The sequence below is a fragment of the Drosophila melanogaster genome, chromosome 3R (assembly GCF_000001215.4).
Source record: "Drosophila melanogaster chromosome 3R".
In the NCBI taxonomy this organism is placed as follows: Eukaryota; Metazoa; Arthropoda; class Insecta; order Diptera; family Drosophilidae; genus Drosophila; species Drosophila melanogaster.
This window is the reverse complement of record NT_033777.3, coordinates 6,043,360-6,065,858: the sequence shown is the minus strand read 5'-3', so window position 1 is coordinate 6,065,858 and position 22,499 is coordinate 6,043,360. Positions and strand designations below refer to the sequence as shown.

General features: G+C 43.4%; 1 protein-coding gene and 1 long non-coding RNA gene across 2 annotated transcripts; both read left to right on the top strand.

The window, feature by feature from the left end:
- Nucleotides 1–8,322: 8,322 nt before the first annotated feature.
- On the top strand, nucleotides 8,323–11,147 carry CG15580 (uncharacterized protein). Its single transcript, NM_141353.3, has 4 exons — nucleotides 8,323–8,679; nucleotides 8,805–9,650; nucleotides 9,872–10,451; nucleotides 10,560–11,147. The coding sequence occupies exons 1-4, from the start codon at nucleotides 8,369–8,371 to the stop codon at nucleotides 11,052–11,054; spliced, it is 2,232 nt and encodes a 743-aa protein (NP_649610.1). The 5' UTR covers nucleotides 8,323–8,368; the 3' UTR covers nucleotides 11,055–11,147.
- A 1,183-nt stretch (nucleotides 11,148–12,330) lies between these two features.
- On the top strand, nucleotides 12,331–12,831 carry lncRNA:CR44921 (long non-coding RNA:CR44921). Its single transcript, NR_125081.1, has one exon. It is a non-coding gene; the product is annotated as a long non-coding RNA:CR44921 (long non-coding RNA).
- Nucleotides 12,832–22,499: the final 9,668 nt, after the last annotated feature.

Genomic DNA, 22,499 nt, shown 5'->3' with positions numbered 1-22,499 from the left:
TGCACATTTTTGTATCTTCACTTCGAATAAATATTTTAAGATATTCGATTAGGTCATTATATTTAAAAGAATAAGTGCGGAAAAGACAATCTGAAGTGATTGCTAAAGTGAGTTCGAATACGAAACGAATAATTGCCACAGATTTACAACCTTTTTGCGAAAGAACTGACTCTTTGTAGTTTTGGCCTTCAGAACATCAAAAACCGACAATGTTTTTCCCGCCAATATCAATACAGTGCAGAAATGAAAATATGAAATTTGCGGATTTTGCTCGGTGTGGGGTAGAGAGAGCAGCAAAACGCTTTGGGTCATACGTATGCATGCGCACAAAGAAGGAAATAACAATTGCAAATGGAAATGTGCATAAGTGCCAGCCAGCCGGGGGCGGGGCGCCACAGAGGCGTGGCGCGAGCGAGGAAGAGGGACAAAAGCCGAGAACGGGATGGCGAAAAGCAAAGACTGACTGACTGACAAGCAGACAGACATCGTGACCAGCTGCAGCTGCAGATAGAGAAGCAGATGCAGACGGAGAAGGGAATAGAGATGGAGATGCAGATACAGATACAGATGCTGATGCAGGCTCAGTGGCTTTGAGCTCTTTGAACGCACCATCGCCATTTCATCCAAAAGTGCAAGTGACTAAAATGCAAATGGCGAGTGTGTGCCCGTGTGGGTGTGCAATTGTCTGACTCTGTGTGGGTGTGAGTGTGGATGGGGGTGCAGTGTAGCATGTTAAAATGCAAAGCGATGCTTTTGGTGCTGCGGGGCAGCGTACGCAATAAAATGTTTTACATCCTGTTTATTTTAGTTAAATACTCGAAATTATGTGTTTGCCTAAGTGTATTTGTTAACACAATGCCAAAGCTCCGCGCTCGAGTGTGTGAGTGAGTATGTGAGTGGGTGTAGTGAAGTAGTGAAGCACGTAAGTGTAACAACGCCATTTTTAACATTTTAAACAGCGCTCGACATGAACTCAGTTGGCCAGCCGTTTTTTGTGCATTTTAATGATGTTTCCCCTGCATTAGTGAGTAAATAAAGTACGTAACGACATATCTAAAATGATCAATTGTTCACTTTGCAATAAGTTTATTTTTATTTTTTTTAAAGTGGTCAACGCTTATATCCTTTCCCAACAACAGTTTCGCCTCAGCCGTTTGTACATATTTAGTGTATTAGTCAAAGTTTAAATTACAAATCTTCCGCTAGAGAGGTAGTTTAAATTAGTCAAATTTTAAATGAATAATTAGTAATAATACTTAATGTTATATTTAAGCTTTCTACCAATGCATGTTCTTCATTTCTTTGAATCCTGGCTAATACAGATTATGTTTTCCACTTTCGCGTAAGGAGCGACTTATGCTAAAAAGCTCTCAAAGGATTCCCGGAATAAGTGCCACAAGCTGCTAGTCGGCGTTGCTCGAAAGCGGACATCAAATGCAAATTTCCGCACCCGAATCCACAGTCGTACGCACTTTACCTTTGTCTACGGCAGAAGAGCGAGCATGGGAAAACCTAACCACCACGTGGGCCACAAACAACTTCCGCAAAAAGCGGAATGCAGGCCCGTAAGGACTGGCCCGATTCTCTGTTTTGGACGTGTGCAAAACGGGCATTTAATGTCCTGGGCGCGAACCAGACCCTCAAAGGATTCTTTGTCGGGAAGCACCCGGCCCCCGCACATTCAGGCCTGCTTCCCAGCAAGTGCGCCTAACCCATTTGTTTAATGTAGCGTGAGGCTTTGTTTCGAGTTCAGTTTAGTTAAGTTTCTAGTTTGCAGTTAGGCACCATTTGCGTTAATGACTGCACACGAAATAGACTAGGTTTACCAAAAAATATGTACAGTCGACACCTCCAACGCGAACGATGAAAATGAAAAAATTTTAAAAAGTTGTGCATTTCATAGTATATTTCTGAATCAAATTCCTTGAAAAGTGTACACAAATACGTAGTGTACATATATTAATAGGTTCATATCCCACAGTGAGCAAAGTTCGTATGTTTCCTCGTGTCTTTTCAGCAGATAAAAGGTAAAAGTGAAAAGTCCAAAGGAAGAGCTCCACGGAGAGTTGGCCACACATATTTTTCGCTCTGTGAGGGAAATGCACGAAATACGTTTTCAATGCAAATGCGCGAGTGTGAGAGTGTGTGATCGCAAAATACACATAAAGGAATAAAATAAATTCACACGCAACTGTCAATGGTTGCGTATTTGCAAGGACCCTTGGTCCCGCCCCTCGCCATCGCTTCCACCCCCATCAAGGGTTTCCACCCACTTTTCGCCTGTTTTCCGCCCCACTCACAATCTTTTCTCGACGACTGCTGCTTGACTGTTGGGTCTTGGGTAATATTTTATGCAAATTGCAAGTTAAGTGTGAAAATAGTAGTGATTGGTTTAATTCAGCAATGTCAACCAAATGGACCGATTGCTGGGCCGTGGGCGGCGGGTGTTTGGGTGTTTTGGGTGCTTGGGCGGTGGCATCACAAAGAAAGAAACAGGAAAAACCGAACAAAAAACGAAGCTGGGAAAGTGCAGAAACAGCAGAAAATCAGCAGAACTGGGAAACACCGAACACAGAATACTAAAATGACAATTTCCGAAACGAAGCACCAAAACCGACAAAAACAAGGCCATGAAATCGAATCTGCGTTCTTGGTCCTGCTGGAAATGCACTTACTGGTATGAAATGGTCACATCTTTGGTTAAAAAAATAATAAGTCGAATGAAGAAATAAAAATAATAATAGTTCATTTCAGGAGTTCGTTTAAGACATATACTTAGGTTCAAACTTTTATTCAGCAGTAATGTTGATCTTCGAAAAAATAATTCTTCATTAATTTAGTTTACTCAAGGCAATCGTATATAAGAAGTCAGCTTAAAGTCAGCTAAAGAACTTAATTACAAGTGCACTCCCTCAAACCTAGTAGCGATTCTGTCAAGCCGCTTAAGTGAAGAGCAATTTGAAGAGGCAACCAAATAAAAGCAATGCAGATTTTCATTGTCATGTAGCAAAGTCACTCGGTCCAGAAAGAGCAATGTGGCGGGACCAGGCGGATTGAGTAAAATGGGGGCACGGCGAAAGCAAAAACCAACAGCAATTTCGGGAGCATTTAGATCAGTCGCCGGTCTGCAGCCCTTTTTGTTTTTTATATAAAATGTGTAGCACTTTTTTTAGCCACTCCGACTTCGGCTAGTGCGCTTAACCATTTAGCTGATGTAACAACCCGGCGAGTAGCCAACCACTCAGCCAGCCAACCGCCGACGAACCACCCACCCGACGGCCCACCCCCTTTGAAAGTCCTTGTCAGCATTTTGCGCAGTGAAATTTTCGTTAAAATCTATTTTTCATCTTGGATTATGTGAATACATGAATAGGAAGCGAAAAGAAAAGCAAGTTTTATTGTGACAGTTGAAGTTCATTTTCTACACTCCCGCATATCCCTGTTCCACTTTGAACCTTCGACTGCCCAATGTGTTTTCCTGGACGACTACATTAATCAAATATCCACATAATTAATTGTCGCTGATAATGCTTCCGAGTGCAAGTTTCTGCTCTTCCGACCTCGAAATGCACTCAGCCAAAGTTCGCTCGAGGACTAAAGGTAACTTCAATTTTCCTATTTAGGTTTGCAACGATTTAATGACTTACTAAAATCAGCAGCCTTTTCTAAAAATATACGATCAAACTATTTTATTCTAGTATTCCTGTCAAGGTATTTATTCATGACAGAAACTAGTTTAACAGTTGGCATTAAATCTATCTTACAATTCAAATTTTAAGTATAAGGCCAATACAATCATTATCGTATTAAAAAAATTTATGAAAAAGTGTTCAGTAGGTCAACTCAACGAGCTCCAGGACGTTTGTTGAATACCGTTTGTCACTTTTAATAGTTATTTTGCGTTAGGTTTAACTTTTACATTGTGCAAGGCTATCGAAATCCAAATTAAATCACCGTAAAACTGTAGTGGCAAGTTCAAAGGTAACAAAGTATCTCAGGATGTTGCCGTGAATCCTTTAAATTACTGTTTGTTTTTTTTCGCTCGGTTCAGGTGCTCTCTCTCCTCTTCCCCGAGAGCTTGTTGCGCTTTCGTCTTTTGAATACCAGACCGATTGCGCCAACAGGATCCGGGCTTCATTAGAGCCGTGTTCTACAAATGCCAGCCCGTGTGGCACGCCTATGTCATCTGCTGTGCGCTCAAAAGTATGCCATAAAGTATGCGATGCCACTGCACTGGACGCCGTGGAAGTGAGAGTGGGAGTGCGTGCGTATGCTCTCGCTCTCGCCCCTTTTCCGCCCTTCTCCCACCATTTCTACGACTGTGTGCGCACCTGCCTGCAATCGTAATTTCAATAAAAGTTGTTACGTGCACGTTGAAATTTTAATTGAAAGCCCCAACTACGCTCGCACACTTTCCCTCCGACACACACTCATACGCACTCCCACAAATGCAATCGAACAAACACCTGAGGCTGAGAATATTATTTACAATGCATTTAAAATAATCGATGCTGGTTATTTAAAGACCCAATCAGATGCCGAAAACTATTCAACGCTTATCATTTACTGTAGTCTCCTAACTGATCGAATCATTTGAATGGAGGACACACTATATTAGGCGATTTTAAGCCTGTAAATGATCAGTCATAATAAGCTTGATGTTAATTGATTTTTAAATTAGAGAGTTGAAGTTAAATGATAGTATTTCCTTACCTAAAATTTTGACCGCAACTGTACCCACAGAGCCTTCTGTGTTCTCGTCCTCGGTGTGCGTCAGCTGCTATTCTGCGACCCTCATCAGTGGGGACAACGAGCATGACATTTCAAATGCGTTGCGGCTAAGGAGATTATATTGCATCAGGTTTGATGATGAAAAAAAGATGCGCCACATGTGACTATTTTTGCATGTGTACTACACATGCACCTGTCTTTGGCTGCGCGGTGTGTGTGCAGCGCTTGAAATTAACTACAACATTGCACTTCCTCGAAGCCACAAAGCACGTTGAAGCGAAACATTCGATAGAGCTCAGCTTTCGATTGTCCACATGGGGACATTTCGAGTGCCCTCGTCAGAGATCGGATTCGGAGTGACAAGCGAGAATCGGTGGAACTTGGCCGACTTCACCGACTTCGCAAGGGAAGCGGCAAAAGCCTCGACCGACCGCAAACTAAGTCGTTAAAACAAAGAACCCTATCGGCTTACGGAAACTTTGTTGCAGCAGCAGTTCCAGTCCCGGGATGGCAAACATGTTCGCCTCGGCCACTGCCAATTGCAAGTTTTGCATGTAAAGCGGCAAAAGTTTATGCTAAACTTTTGCCATTTTCCATGGATTCTTTCCGTTTGTCCTTTTGTTTTTGGCTGAATTTTAATTCCCTCCGAAAGTATGTAAATGTTGCCGACAGCCAGTATCGAACGGCTCCGATGTCGTTAGATTTTATGTCGAGTTCCGAAGGGTCTACGTCTCCCCACAGTGCGGGGAACCCATAACAATCTGCATAGAAAGCATGTTAAACACGGCAAAATATGGCCCAAATGAAGGGTTTCGACCGACAAGGAGCTGCGTAAACAAGGCATCGCTTACATCTACGACTTGAGAGCTATTTATCGAGCACTCGACTCAATGCAGCAATAAACCAATATTACCACTTGGTAGAGAAACTGTCCTAGCCTCATCAAATATTTGCGGTACAGGTCTGAGGACAACGTATAACGTACGAATTCCTAGAACTCGAGCATTAAAAACAAATGCAACGTCGTGGTGCCCTTAAAATGATTACTTAATAAAGAGGAAGTGGGAAGTCTTGGTAAAAAATAGTAAACACTATCAAAAACTAGACCAATATGCATGGAAACTTTGTGAATTATGCAAATGCACTCGGTTGCCTCTGGCCTGTCCAGTTTCTCTCTGCTCCTCGGGATCGCGCATCCTGCAGATCCTGTGGGCTCAATGGCGCAACACGCGCTGCCCACTGGCTGAGAACATAATTTTCGCACTGCATCTGCCCGTTGCCTTTAAGTTGAATATAATAACAATGAATTGTTCAAAAATGCGTTTCCAGTGTAAGTTCAATTCTTTAAAATTTAAAAGAATCGCTGCCAGTTGTGTATTCCTTTTTCCGCATATCCCTTGTAAAAAATGGGGATATAGGTTTTCCTAAGTGCACACCCTCAATGCCGGACTAGTTCATCAAACTTTGCTCGAACACAAATGAAAGTTTCGAACCGCAGCCATGAAAGATGCAAGGCGTCTGGCCGTGGCCTACCTGCACACTCAGCTGCGATTGGAGCCCTACATTTCACCCAGTACCTCTGCCTCTGACGTGGGCTTTGTAAGGTCAACAAGCCAAAAATGCTTAAAAAATGCAACCGGCCAGGAAAGCGGCAAATGCAAAAGCAAAGTTAGGGTTAAACTCTTTTGTGGCATTAGCGAAACCAGAGAAGGGAAACTCCATCGTGTCGCGACTGAAACTTACATTGTATTTCTATTTGTGAGGCAGCGTCATTTCCGGTTTAGATCGTCCCCGGAGCCAGTGTTGCAAACATGTTAAGCAATCGCGCCAACTTTTTGGTCTTTTCGCCTCAGGGGAAAGGCAAAACTCTGCCGTGAGACGAACGGCAGCTCGTAAATTTCAAAAATTTGAAAACAACAGCGCCGGCAACATATACTTTTCGCGCGCTGGCCGAAATTATTTTAAATCACCTGCTGCCCGGCATTTATCATCAGAGCCAGTCGGACAAGTCGGACTCCCTAACGACCGCAGCCAGTCTTCAGCTCAACTCCCAGGACGACTACAACGGCAGCGAGATTTGCGAAGAGCACTTTATTTTGGCCAAGCCATTGCCACGCCTCCGTCCCCAAGCCCCCATCCACACTCCATCCACGCAGTGAAGTTTTCTCCACCTAACACCGACCCACTCATAATGTCCGCGCTTCTGATGTTATTTTGCCATTTTCGCTCTGGTTTGCGGCTGGGGGAAAACTGTTTTGTTATCACGGTGATAAATGGAAAATTATTTTGAATCGAGCAACTACTTAAAAGAATTCCCAAAGGTTGTAATAAATTTTGGGGCACACACATACACACATACATTCACGTCCGAGAAGGACATGCGAGGAAGGACAAGTTGGTAAGACCGAATCCGAGTTGAGCTGGCTTGGTAATGTCCTTCCAGATAAAAAGGTGATTGACGAAGCGAAAGCAAAAGTCATGGTCGAACTTCCACTTAGCAATGCAGTTGTCGTTCACAGAAAAGGACCAACGACGATGTCGGTGGTTGTGTTGTGTGTAGTGGTGGGCTGGATGGCGAATTTCGTCCTGGCATGCACTTAATTTGTACTGGGAGCTGGGGACCTGGGGCTCCTCCACTTGCTCTGAAGAAATACTCCAAGTTGAGCATATTCACAAAGCTTTGCAGAGCCAGGAATGCTATAGGTGCACACCGTGCCAAATTATTTCCTTACAACTTTAAAACTAAACATTTTATTATATGATACATCCTGGAATATAGCCCACATAGGTAGGAAGTAACAGCTCTTCCGGGAAAATATTATAGCTTATCAACAGTACCACTATAATTAAATAATAATAAATATGCATTAAAAATATAAATATTTTATATGTCCTGGTCACAAGAATTGATACAAAGTCGTTTGGTTTTCTTAAGTGCAGCGTCTTTGTTGGCAGGAGCAGCTACATGCACTATGGAAACCACTTCCAAACTGGGGGCCATCTCCGATCCAGGCACAAAGGCACCCGGACAGGACGAGCACACTCAGCGAGCAGCTCTAACAACATCTATTTTTATTTCATTAGGTAGAAAAATAGCCGGCAAGGTGAAGCTCCTGGCAGCTTCGCCATCAAAACAAAGCGCTGAATATTGGCCAAAACGGAATGGAACGGGGCGGGCGAAGCGGGGCTGGCCACAAAAAGAAACTGCTCTTCGCTTCTCAATTAGGTTAGCTTAATTTAAATTTGCTTCGAGTGCTTGGCAAGTGCTTGCGAGACATTAGCAGCAAATATTAGCAAACGCTTAAAGAGCGCCGTAAGTGGAAAATATCTTAGGCGAGTTTTCTTAAATTAGCCGTTGTAAACATTTGTTACGCACTCGGGTCGGGATTTAGAGTGTCTTAAATGAAAACCGGACAGTTTTTAATGAGGAAGTACGTTTGGCAGGTGCGAGATAACTAAAACATAAAACATGTTCATTGGAGTATGAAGATAGACAAACGGCACTTCCATAAATGTATTAAGGTGCACTGGAACACATGGGTTAAAACCATGTTATACTTATCGATCACTTTCAGAAACAAACTTCAAAAAAAAAGACTTTCAACGCACAAACAAACATACTCGAAAATAACTCCATATGGACTTTGAAGATGATGAGGAGGTTGTGCAACCGCACTATGCTCAGAAATTCCGGGCTCCCACCGATCCCCTCCTTCTGGCCACATATGAGCTTTTTAAGCCCTCTCATCAGACCTTGAACCTATACAGCGAACGGAATCGCGAGATTTTTGCGGAGGCCTTTATAGAGGGAAACTTGAACACTTTAGTCAATCTGAGCGTAAAGAGTCTGGCCAAGCTGGGCATTCGAGGCATATCTCCAACTTTGCAGGCGAGTCCCCAGCTTATGAGGATATTTTACGACGCACTGGATGTGGAGCTGCCTTTGAGGTATGTAACGAAACGGATACAAGTATTTTCATTACATAACCTATAATTTAACATTTGACGCCACTAACTTTATATCGTTATTTACTATGGTTACAAACCCTAATAACTTTATATATATTTCAAAGAGATTGCTATTTGATCGAGGATCAACGATTTTGGCGACGCGTCGTACTAAGCAAGACTTTGGACAAAACGTTGCACCTGAAGCGCTGGAACGAGTTCGACTGGAAGGCTGAGGGTGTGAGCCGGAAGTTTGTGGAGCAGGTTGAATCATGTCCTGTGAACGTGAAGCCGCAGAGAAGGCTGGCTCAGTTGGCTGAAATTGTTTGGCAGTATGTCAACTCCATGCACATCCGCAAGCTGCAAGCTCTGCCCGACTATGCCTTCATTAAGCACTTGGAGAGCGAGCCTGAAGAGGATATATCCTCGGAGTCATCCGACGAGGAGGAGATATCTAGCGATGAGCCGGATACGGAAATGGACGAGGGCGAGGAGGAGCACAAGTCTAGTAGTTCCAGCAGCGAGGCAGCTATTACTTTCTGGCGTGCGGAAACCGAGAACGAGGACACAATTCGCCGGAATGCGCGACATCTGCGCAACGCCAACCGCCAGCAGGCTCGGGATGCCATTGCTAGGAAACGGGAGGATCGCAAGGAGCGCAAGAGGAAGCGCCAGGAGAAACTGGACGCCTTGAAGAATGCGGATCAATCGGGCAAGAAAAAGAAGAAAAAGAAGAAGGAACCGCCCATTCGAGACGTGTTCAGCATAAACGTTGCTCCAGAAGAAGGTGATGACGAGGACACAAAACCGGACAAGCGCAACAAGCAGCTGCTGCTGGAGCGGATCAAGCGGTATGACTATCCGGAGGACCATTGTCATCACATTGATCTGGGATTTGTACGATATTTTGAAAATATGATGTCTCTGACGCTGGAGTTTTTGGGACCACCTGATGTAAAAGACTATCAAAGGTAAGCTCTTAAATTAGAATGTTATGGTAAGAAACAACATCGAAGAAGTGAAACGTGCTGTACACGATTTGTATAACATGTTTTCTCTGAGATAAATGGAACCAAATAAATACATGTGAAGTAGAGTTCTAAAAGCGCCAAGAGTCTACAGCTGCATCGCCTACCACCAGCATTTAAATTAAAATTGCTAGCTTAAACTTAACTTAACTTGTACCTTACAGCCGTTATATGAAGTTCTCAGACAGTGATATGGTTCGTCTTAGCAAAGGTCTGAAATACTTACCGAGCCTCAAGACCTTCAGGCTTCGAAACAGTCGCCTGAGTATGAAGAAGTTTCGTATCCTGACCCGTGCCCTTCAGAACTTAGACACCCTTGATGAGGTGGATTTTGGTTATGACCAAATGACGGATGAGTGCAGCGAAGGCCTGGCCTATTTGCTAAAGCGCCCTTTGATGTACCGCAGTATCCAGCTGGAACACAACAAATTGGGCGCCAATTGTGCAATTGTGCTGGGCGAGGCGTTGAGCCAATCGCAAGTGGGGGTTTTGGAGTATCTGGGCCTGGCTCACAATCCGCTTAATGAATTGGCCCTGCATTCGCTCATAACGTGTATTATCGGAACCCCCCATGTGTGGGCCCTCAACATTTCGGGGATCAACACCACCCTGGGTTCGTTTTCCCGTGATATAGGAACCCTCCTGCGCAGCCACACTCCTCTGATGAGCCTCGAAATGGCCGCCATCAACATTGGCATCTCGCAAGGGAATCAAATACTGAGATCCCTGGAAAAGAATACCCGAGTAAGTATAACATTGAATTAGGTTGGATCGCTGATAATGACCACTTTTGCGAAAGGGGTGCTGAAGATCATTTTTAACTGAGTATTGAACTTACATTCCTATCCTAAGATCCTATACGCCGACTTCCGGGAATGTGAGCTGAGCTTCGACCAGGAATTCGAAGTGGACATGATAGTGCGTCGGAATAACTACATTCATGAAAACCTCCACCACGGCGAGAATCTGTGTAAGGTGGTCAAGGAGCGCCGCCATCCGATTGTCCAGCGAATCGAGGAGGATTTCGCCCGGCGGAAGGGGTGCACGGAGGTGCGGCCGAAGTTCTCGAGCTCCAGCAAGGAATCCATTCCGGAGGTGGTCGTTGAGAAGAAGGAGGTCGAGGAGGAGGGCGACATCTGGGCAATGTTGGCTCGGTGGAACCAGCCGACAGCGCCTGAAGTGAGGGAATCGCACACTTCAAAGGATTCGCACCCCTCTCAAAATGGAAAGACAGAACCATTTGTTTTCGAACCCAACAAGTTCGATCTGGACCAGTTCCGGAAGTCTGTCTTTCTGCCAGGCCCTGGCAATCGCTTTTTCTACCTGCAAAGGAACAAAACTCCCTAATTTGTAGCCCTTTTCACCACCTACAATTGTACATTGCATAACATTGTACTCTGAGTATATTTTCAAAGCATTAAACGCACCACTTAGCAGTCCAACATAGTCCCTATCATTCTCGAGGGCTTGGAATGTCATTCGACCTAATGGTCACTTTAAACCTTCGCCATAAAGTGCCGCGCTGGCATAAACTGAGATCTAATTAAGTCGCTGGCAACGTGTTCGCCTTGGAGCCACGCCCACAATTCCGGGGGCCACACCTCGACCGAAGGTCATTGCAGAGCACAGCAAGTGCAACAAAGTTGAGCAGTTTGCATTTAAGCAGCGGAGATTTGGGCAACAGTGTCTCCAATTTAATGCCACTTCCCCTGGCTACTTCTGCCTTCCAAGCTCCACAGTCAATTCCATAAAATCGTGGGCGTACACTCGGAAAAAATAGTATAATTTCCATGTTGATAAAACAAACTAGAAAGCACTTAAAACACCAGTCCTAAAAACAGCATGTTAAATCCTTTTAACACTTTAGTTAAAAGAATTTTTCAATTCATATTACTTCATTTGAAGACTTAATTTCCAATGTTAACTAGCGGTGATTTTATTGGAAGGCTTCATTTCTTTTAAAGTTTTTCTAAACAAGATATATCTGCTTTTTCAGTGCAAAGAAAGAAGCTCGAACAGTGCTTAGAAGTTCGTCTTGTTAACAAAGCCAAACCTCAGCGAGTATAAACAAATTAATGCATATGCCGGTTCGCCTGAGGTAATGTGTGTCTATCTTGCAATTGGGAGACGTTTCCAGGGAAGTGGGGTAACATATATCGAGGGGGCTAAAGGAAAGGAAGGAAAGCGCGGAGGGGTTGGGTATGAGTTCACGGCCCCATTTTGACAGGATCCCATGAAAGATATATGTGCGCTGGTAACTCAACTTATCAACGCGCCGAGCCACAAACTTTTCTCATCTACTTAACGCAGATAAGCGGCTGCCTTTTCGCCATGTTTGGCTTCTAATTTGCCCAGCCGCAGATACACATTCATAGACCCAACTGATGGTGTTAACTTAATTTTCAGCCAGCACTCGACTGGAGTCCGTAAGGGCTAAAGTAAAGGAAAGAGATGGGCCAACAATCCGGCGGAATCGGAGTCGCCTGACTTTTTCAGACTTCTCTTGTGTGAAATAAAATTAACTAAATACGCTCACGAGTAACATTCATAATAAACATTAAGCAGCAAGGGCGAAAAAAGTCAAATAAATATAAAAAATAATATTTGCCAGACGACTCCTTTTTGCGATTACGAGGCGACGGCCGTGTGGCCAGCGTTTTTGGGTTTTGTCGGGTTGTGGGATCGGGTGAAATTATGGCATAAGTTACTTAGGAGTAAAGCTGGTTTCCTGCTCCTGCTCCTGCTTCTGCTCCCCGGAACTTCCCCACCATTCACAGCCAGCCACCCACTTTCCAGCCCCCCGGCGGAATCAACTTGGCTACACTTTACTTTTATGTGGCGCGCTCGGAATGTACTCGCTGGCGAAATAAAGATACAGATACAGAGATACGCAGAGAGTGCCCAGATACAAGCACATTTGTAGCGATAAGCGTCATAAAGTTATCGTAAGTAAGCGCCGAAAAAAGTCTACGAAATAGATACAAAAAAAAGACGGAAGCATGAGCTTACAGTGGGGCTTGGATTTCTGATCCTCTACCAAAATACAGTGAATGCTAGTGTTTGTTGAAAGAAAACGAAAGCCTTTAGTTTAGGAAGTGGTCATTCCTGAATACATCAAAATGTAAAATATATATATATATATAAAATGAATATAAATAAGTGTATAGAAATTTGCCAACATTTATTGTTATTTTTTTTTACCAATTACTTATTATCCTATCTGATCTTATCTTTCCATTATTCCACATTTCAAACATCATAATATATTTTGGGGCAACAAACATGCAATTGTAGCTTAAAGAAGTTTGCCAAACGCCTCACCAAGGGTATTAAAAGTCAAGAAGGAATCGCAACGCAGCCACAAGTTGAAGGCATCTTTGGACTTGGAGGGGCGGACACAAATAAAACTATGACAAGGACGTAACTTTTAGCACTCCCATCAGACATTCTCCATTGGATCGGGCTTGTGGGGTCCAGCAGCAAGTCAATTACGCACTGCCAGCCAAGTTTCGCGCTTTGTTTCTCCCGGATTTGTCAGTTTAATGAATGCTTTCCCAGCGAATCGACGTATCTGCTAAATGGCGGAGGGGAATCCGTGAGATTTATTCTCCCTGACTGACCGAAGCGTGATAAGTCCGAGCAGCTGGCTTCTTTTAAAGTACCCATCAAATTTTGCACTTGTTGAATATTTCAGTTATATTTAATTTTCATTTACAGCTTGATATGGGGTCAAATATTTATGCTATTAATAGCAAACCCCTCCCGTGAACTAAGAATCAAATCCAATTAGTGAAATAGAGTTAATCATTTAAACCTATTGTGGTTTGGGAAGGAATGGTTTTCGCCCATTAAGCCCATATTAAATAAGCTTTATATTTTATTTTACCTCAAAAGTGTGGTGCTTTTTAAACACCCAATTTCTTAACGAATTAAAATAGTTTTATTAAGCCGTTCTGGTTGATAAGCACGTTCGAGGCCACCACTTTAATGTGACGATGAATGAGTTAATTGCACAGCGGAATTTAAGAAATGCCTCACATATACTGGCAAACAGATTGCATCCGAAGGATGCCAGAGTGACTCAAAACTTATTGCATTGTCTTGGCACATCGTTAATTTGATGTGTACATTAAGTCGGTGTAATGGCGATAATCTGCCGGGGAATTAATTTAAATCGGTGCACCGAATGGGGGCTCGGCATGCAGGCACATCAAAAAATCAAAAGGGAGGCCTTTGAGAGCAAGAGAAATCTTTACAATTTAATTCACTGGACCCATCAGCAGACCGGCAGGGACCATAAGCCTTCAGTTCGCTGCCAGTCGTTAATAAAACAACATACAAACATACATACATATATGCCTTCGCCGATCATTCACATTGGAGCACTTGCACTTGCATATATGTATGGTCCCGAGTCAAACTGTGCTTAAATGACAAGCGGACATGCATAAGTGACAGTGAAATGTTGCACTTGCAGCTGCATCGCAAATGCATCGGTTCGGTTGGCCCTCCAACTGGGATTCTGTAATCGCTGGTCATCCATTCAGGTAAATAAATATGCGCTTTAATATATATTCGCACATCTCGCATATGTGTGTGTCCACGTTGCAAGTTGTTTTCACTGCCGCTCCGCTTGCCTCTTGAAATGATTAAGGAAATGCGCAAATATTTCGCGTAAATATGGCAATTCAAGTTCATTTTATTTGCAAGGCAACACCTTTAGCAGGAATGAACGGCAAATAGGCCAAGAGATTTTCACTTGAGGAAGAATTTCAGGTGGTCGGTTGAAAATTTCTAAATAAATTATAGATATAAAAATATATCTATGCTTAGCATAACATTTGCATATTTATTCAAAGTAATAATATTTAAAAATATCGTTTTATTCGTGTCTCGATTGGCTTATCTTAAAGTTAAATTATATGATTAGTTGCAATCGAGACCTTTAAAACTATCAGCTAACACTGAATTAAAAATTTTAAGCAGTGTACAAACACATAAGCCGAGTGTCACTTTATCCAAGCCAACTGTTGCTTCCATCACAAAATTTTCACGTTTCCACCTACACCTGTCCGTCCATTAAAGGTGAGAGGCACCCCACTCCATTTCCACACAGACGCACGACGTACGGCTGCAAGCGAAAAATGCAGACTGCGCAGACGGGAAATGCATTGCACTTCCGTCATCAAATAGCAATTTTGCAAACATTTGCAATTACTTTTCCGAGTCGATCCCAATATTGTATTGATTCCGTGCAAACATCCCACGGGAATGCAATTTGCCATCACCTCAACGGGGAAATGGGGGCCAAAAGAATGCTCATCATATTAACACCGAGCGGCACAAGATGTCCCAGCTTTCTGGCATCAGAAAGTTGTCGTGCCGAATGCCTAAAACTAAAAGCCTTAAACTATGCAAAACTTGGGACTCGCACCCGGAGCCTCGGATGGAAACTCTTTTTATGGCACAAAGGCGGAAAATCTCGGGGGGAACAGAGCAAACTAAAAGCCAAATCAACCCGACGGTCCGGCGTCCAAACAACAAATGGCGGTCACAACCATTCCAGTGAGTGTGTGTGATTACAAAAAGGCGGCTAGTGAGAAAACTAGTTTTGGAAAGCCGAATCCCTAATATCCTTGGCTAAACAATGTACCAATGACGTACTATTTATAACATACATATGCTTGTTAAAGAGCCATAATGCTTCACTAAAGTGAATGCTGATTATATTAAAAGATTACTGCACATGTTTTTGCTTAAAATTTCGTATTCGTATTCTTTGATGCGTCACAAGGACCTGACCAATCTGCAAATACCTTGAGTAAAGGTAAAAAAAAAGGGAAACAACGACTGGCAACTTTAGTTTGTGACATCCGGTCCATTTAGCCGACGACGACAACAACCTGGCAGCAATCAGGCGCATTTTCCGGCCCAGCTACTGGCTGTGGTTGTCATGCATTTTAAAGCACTCTCGACAAAAGTTGATTTCTCTTTTGACCCATTATGAAATTGCTCTGGCAATTTTGCATAAACAAATTACAAAGCAAACACAAATGCTGACCTTTCGGCGCGCTGGGCAAATGGGCAGCTGGCGAACTGGTGAACTCGCTAGCTGGCGAGCTGGGAAACCCAGATGCAGGACTCACAATCAGTGGCAGACGACCTGCTTCTGGTGTTGTCAGTCAGGGGGTAACTTTTTATCTGCCTGTTTGCATAGGATCAACCAGATGTCAGATGGAGCTAGGGAACCGGGGCAAGGCGCGTGCATCCCAAGGCAATTTTATTGAGTCCTTTAAGTTTTTAGTAAATAACACAAAGGCAACTCAAAGGCGACAGCAAATTGGCAGTAAATGTGGCCCGATGCGTAGCATTCGGATGATCAATGGGACTCGAAATGGGTTCGCCCTCTCCGGCCGGAGAGTCCAACTTCTAAGGAATTTCGTACCAGTTTACTATAATTTTCAGCTGAATCGTTTTCCATTAATACCCTCCGGTTGTGGGGTGGGGTAGAGTCAAGTCTAAAGCGTCAAGCAGTTTGCCATGCAAATGATGCATAAAGTTTTGGAGTTTTGGGATTCCACGAGAATGGTCGAGTGTGTGTGTGTGTGAGAGAGTGAAGTGGTTGACCTTTGATTGGTATCTCGATAAAGTTAGTCGGAACGCAAATTAAAACCTCAAAGCGGTCAAAGAAAGTTGCTCGCCTGTTAATATGTTCCAGAAAGTATTTATCCTGGCAGCTAGCAATAGATGGCACAGTTAGACGGGAAAGATGGTTCTTTTCAGAGCATTGCCACATTGTGATTGATTTGAGATTTAAAGATGTTAAAGGTTCATTATATGCTATGTTCTAACATCGAAACGTGTGACTTTTAAGGCCATTAATTTTGCTAGCAATTAGCACTGCAACTGCCTTCGTAATCATGAATCGCTTCGAAAACCGAAGTCTAACTCGAATTGGCAGCAGATCAATTATAATTTCAGATTCCTCCGAGTTGGCTCGTCAAAATATGCAGCACATTTGCAGTGTGGCCACAAACAATTGAAAGGCATATAGAACGTGTGCATAATTCAGTTCGACTGTCTGCACTCATCTTGGCTAAAAACTCGCAAAATGGACTCGGAAAAAGGAGGCCAGCCAGAGGAATTGGATGGACTGTGGACTGTGGACTGGGCTTGGACTTGTTGTTATGACCAATGATGCATTGAGGCCAAGCCAACCGCATGCAATGGAAAACGAAGCTATGATAGCAGAAGGAAAACCCATCACAAATTGATGGATATCCATCCATAAAATGGAAAATACATTCAATAAGTTTTAGACAAGTTTTATCCATTACACCAAATGAGAGCACACGGCAAAGGAACTAAAATTTGTCGAAAATAAATTTCGAACGGCCAAGAATGTTCCGGGGTTGGGCGGTTGCCATGCTAATCTACTGGAGAATCCAAAGGGCAGGAGCTGAGGTGTACAGGAACTCAGGTGAGTTCTCGGGTGAGTCGAGCGGAGTGGGGCTGGTAAATATTCTGCCAAATGCCCACTGAAGCCGAGGCAAAAACCAGTGGGATGCTGAGCCTAAGCGAGGTGTAAGCCTGTTTTTATGTTGTTAACCCATTGAAAAAGCGAAGAGAGAGCTCGACGAGAGGCCTAGATAAAAGCACCTGGATTGCTGCACTCGAAGAATTGAAAATGTCTAGAGACTCAGCGTCATTGTGAAACGTGTGCTCAAAAACAGAGCCAATATATATAAGTTTATCTGAGCATTATTTTAAAACGTTTTTACCTTCGGCTTTGGACTATGCTATATAAAGTAGTCTCCTTACCACCACTTTGTTTCAGTGCACTAAGGCTGCGTCTACGACATCTGCATATGCTGGCAGGATTCAGGAACTTAGGACAGGACACGCAAAAGCGCAGCACAAATATTGACCAAACTGCTAAAGCATTCAGAAACGGTCAACAACAATGGCCTGGCTGTCCTGGCAGAACGGAACATGTGAACTGAAGTAGAAGCGAAATTCTCGGAGCGGGCATCTCGGTGGTGGAAGATCGAAAGATATTCCCACCATGCCGGTGGTCCTGAACTTCATTTGCGTGCTCCGGCTTGTTTGATTTGCCATTCTCGCTTTCGGTTGCACTTAGCCTTATTAATTTTCGAGTCGATGCTTCGAGTTATTATGGAAATAGCGCCACAATCCTGCAGCAGGACAATGAGCTGTGGCACGGATTTGCGCCGGGCGCTGGATCAAAGCAATACCGGAAACAGGAAACTGCCAGCGGAAATGTACTTTGTCTTTTTGGCGGCGACGGCGTAGTTGGAAAATACTTGGAGCAAAGTATGTCGAGCACAGCCAGCACTACCAGCGAAACCAACGAAACCGGCAACAACAGGGACGATGGCATCGCCATGAGGCTTCCCCGTTGCCGGAGGCCCATTTGGATACACGCCAAGCCGAGCCAAGTAAAGTCGGGCTAAGGCGGGAACGGCGTAGGAAATGTATTTTAGCCGGGCTGAATGCACTTAGAGAAAAATTGTATATTCATGTTGATTATATTATGACTAGCCTTCAAGAAACATTACATTGGAATCCAAATCAAGCGGACTTATAGAAATTTACGTACCTATTATAAACTATTGGAGTTTGAAAAGGACATTAAATAGTCCGATCACAAATCGATAACATTGATGATCGATAATAATTTTTCAAGCATATTTGGTATTTGAAAAATGTAAATACACTATTTCTGTTGGAACAATCGAACTATTTGATAAATAAACTTAGCAATAAAATAAGTTTTAGTGTACTTTTGCCCCGCGACTTCCTGATTTTCCCCTCTATCACCAATGCTGCATTTATGCCTCTTAACAAGAATATTTGTCATTTGCTGTTAGCATTTTGGCTAAATGCGAAATTAAATGAAGTGGATTTACATATTTCGTAGCTGGCTGTACTTTTAAGTACACATGGCGGGGTCCCCGCGACTCCCTCCCTGTCCTACCAGAGAACTGGGTCCTTTCCTTGTGCTGGCATGTGTATGAAAGTCCTTGCGCCTTCGACTTCGCCTTTGCCGTCGCCGTCGCCATCGCCATCGCCGTCACCATCGCCTCTCCTCTCCCCGAAGGCGTGTGTTTGCAGCTGCTGCGGAAAATAACTTTTTAATGAGATAAACTCGTTGATTTCTAGATTCTGTGCGCTGTGGTTTCTTGGGTGGACCGTCGAAGGAGCCTTCGGAGCCCCCGCGGATTACATAAAGTTGCAAAATTTTCTGTGACAAATTTATTTGTGTGCCGCATTATATTGCCCCGGCGCTCGTCCTTTATATTGTATATGTATATCCTTCCTGGGCGTGTGCGTGTGTGCTTGTGCTTGTGTGTGTTTGTGAGAACTTAATGAGCTAGCAGACTGTTAAAGTAGCTCAACAGCTGCTGTCGCCATTGCAGCTATTCCGTTTCTTGACTCAGCCGCTGTCCCGAAATTAAATTCAAATATTCCGCTTCTGCGAATGTGCCTGCGTTATAATTTGCCAAAAACTTTTGCCATTTTGGCAACTCTACAGTTCTGGAAGCTGCCACAAAGCAGCAAGGCTATCCCAAGGATTCGCAAGACAACTGCCTAACTAGATATATGCATACTCGTATGTGCTGTAGCTATTGGATATTTAGCACCCTGGTTGAGCGACTAGGCGAAAACTTTTCCCAGTTTCTTAGCAAATTCCGGAAATAGCGAAGCGGGATATTAAGGCTAGAATTTGGCACAACTTTGAGCGGCTAAGGGAACGGAAGGAGTTCCCTGTGATTGCATTGAAAAATTCAGCATTTAGCCAAGATTTGCGTAAATTAGCATTTGTCAACCCTCTTCCCGTGTAACTCAGCAGCATATTTTTAAAGATGGAAATAAACTTGAATTTTGTGAGCAACGCAATATCATTAACCCATCGGCAAATGTACTTGGCAGTAACGCAAAAAGCCCGGACGACCTGATGTGCAATATTCAATGCAAATATTGACTATCCAGCACTTTGCCGGAGTGCTTCCTTTATTGCGAGGCGGAGTTGCAGCTTGATCTAATCAAATTAAGGAGGATGTCGCCGTAACTGCCACTTCGCTTGCTCGGATATTTTAAAAATCTATTTAAGTATTCGCACTGCAGAAGTGTCCAGGAGCGTTCATCCGGTGGCGTAATAAACTTTTGTAACAAAATTTACTTGGCAACATTTCGTTAATAAAGCTGAGTTGTTGCCTGCTGCCGGTCCCGCTTTTTTGGTCCCCAGCCCCTATAAAGATCCTTCACGTTGTGCGTTATACTTTTAATAAGTTGCGACGAGCTGACGACAAAAAAGTTATCATTTATTAAAATTGTTGTCTTTCCAACGTAATTATAATAGTTTGATAAAACATCCTGCGCGACATCCAATACGGACCGCCCCCTCTGTGCGTCCACTCCCGTTTTCGGCACGAAGTTTTGCCTTTAATTTCCCTTTATCATGTTTCAAATTATTAAAAATTTATGCTTTCAGCTGAAAGTAATTGAAAATGTTCAATAACTGCTGAGCGGGACAAAGAGTTATGGTCGCCGGACGGCGATGGCTCGGCGATGGAAATGGCGTTGGCGATGGCTATTGGCTGGCGAACCGCTCTGCGTTTTTTGATGCCGGACAAAGTTGCAGCCAAGTGGCAGGACGAAGTCATCGACAATGACGGGCGCTGGCTCTTTGAGCTGAGTTGTGTAGTAAAAATTGCAGGCTACACTAAAAGTTAACTGCGTCATCGTTGTCGTTGACATCGTTGCTCACAAACTCAAAAACTGCTGCCACGTCTTCAGCTTCTGGTTGTTCTTTTGCTTCTGGTGGCTGCCATAGTTTTTAGCAATTTCCGCTGCCCATGTTTTATATAATTATGCGCGCTGCGAAAAATTATTAATGAGTCTCGGACGTGCCTTTGTTCCAGCCATTGATAGTCCGCTCCAGCGGCGGCAACCTTTGATGTCAGCCCGCAGGCGGAATTTCGGGGAGCCATGCTGATCCAATCCTAAAATGGTGCAAGCATAGTTATGGCTTGAGAGCATCGGCTAAAGGAACTTTAGATCAAATTGGTATTAGCTATTTAACACATTGATAGTGGGCTTTCGCAGGAAGGTCCTATTGTGGAACGCAGCATGGGGAGGTATTGCAATTGCCTAGGAACATCGATTAATATCTTTTTTGATCAAACGTACGTTTTATTCACTGGTAAAATCATTTAAAAAACATAAGCAAATTACGTAAATTGTTATCACGTACTACAGATAGCATAACTAAATCATCATTGGTGGCTCATATCGACATTTTAAGAATTTAAGGAAAAATCTAAAGCTTTTTTCTCGGTGCTGTCAATGGCACTAACATCTTGATCCGCACGTCTTGTATAGATATCAATTAACAAGCACCAGACCAGAAGTCAAGTCCGCCCCCTGCAAAAAATACAAACAATTGACAGCGCCGCCTACACGGGGGACATCACCTGTCCGGGGACTTAGAGCCAATCAAATGCGGCTCGTGGGGACGGGGGGAAACCGCAGAGAGCAGTCGGCCGGCATCTCTCAATAATAAAAGTAAACAAATTAAAACAGACAACAGGCGGGCGAGGTGGCCAACACGATGGCAAAGAGCTACAGCCACAAGCTGGGGAAACTTTCAGCCGTGAAACGACAAAAGTTGGCCAGGTGCAGACTGGAGTGTGCTGGTGCTAAGTTATACACGGTAAGAAATCGGTATGATTGCCTAATCGGAAATTGCAAATACGAAATGGTTTAACTGCACAAAAGGTTTTTGAAATTACACAATTGATGTTATTAAGTGGAATTTCTTTTAGGAAATAGTTGCATTATTATCACAAAAACAAAAGATATTTTCGGGAATTTTGAAACAAATTGGAATATGTTTATAGTACTGTTACTTATCTCGATTTTCCACTTACTAAACAAATACACTTTCTTAGACACAACCGCTTTTGAAAACTACAGCAACATGTAAGGGAGTTTACGTTTACATAAGGAATTTCTGTAAGTTCGTGTCTTTACTTTATTTTTATTTCATCAATGAGTTTTTGCATATCCTTTACATTGACCAAGCTTTTTCTCCATGTATGCGACATTATCCTGCCAGAGGCCGTGAGATTCGCACGCAGTTTAGCTGACGACGCGTAAGTCCATAAAATCCGCACTAATCCTCCAGCGAGCGTTTCGACAAAACGCCAAACACTTTTTGCCAAATCATCCGAACACCTGATGTCTTCCTCACCGCGGACCAAGTGGCCAGGTGGCCCAACAAGTGTGGGGTGTGGATGGGTGGAAAGGTGCCGGTAAGTAGGAGGTTGCTGGTCTGGTGGCCCATTGCTTCAGTGGGCGGAGGCGGGATCGTAAAACCGCTTTGTCACAGGCCAATTTCGGTGCGAAAATAAAGGGGCCGGTCCGTTGCTTTTGGCCGCGTGGCGAGTGTAATAATAGATTTTTAGCAAAGTTGTTAAAATTCTCCTGCTTCCACGAGTTCGCACACACCTACATACCAAAGTCAAAGGCAAAAAGGCCCTTGAAGTAAATAAGTCCAGGGAAAAACAATTAAGGCAGATAATAATAATATGAAGAACCGGCAACGGGCCGTCGAAAAACAAAAAAAAAAAGGAAAACTTTCACTTTAGCTCATTTTCACATTCAGAACTTTGCGCTTAACTTTTTCCTGCTGGCAGTATCCCCATTTTGCTATCATCTACACTTGAATATAAGCAAAAAATTCAAAGTCGGAAAATTCCATAGATA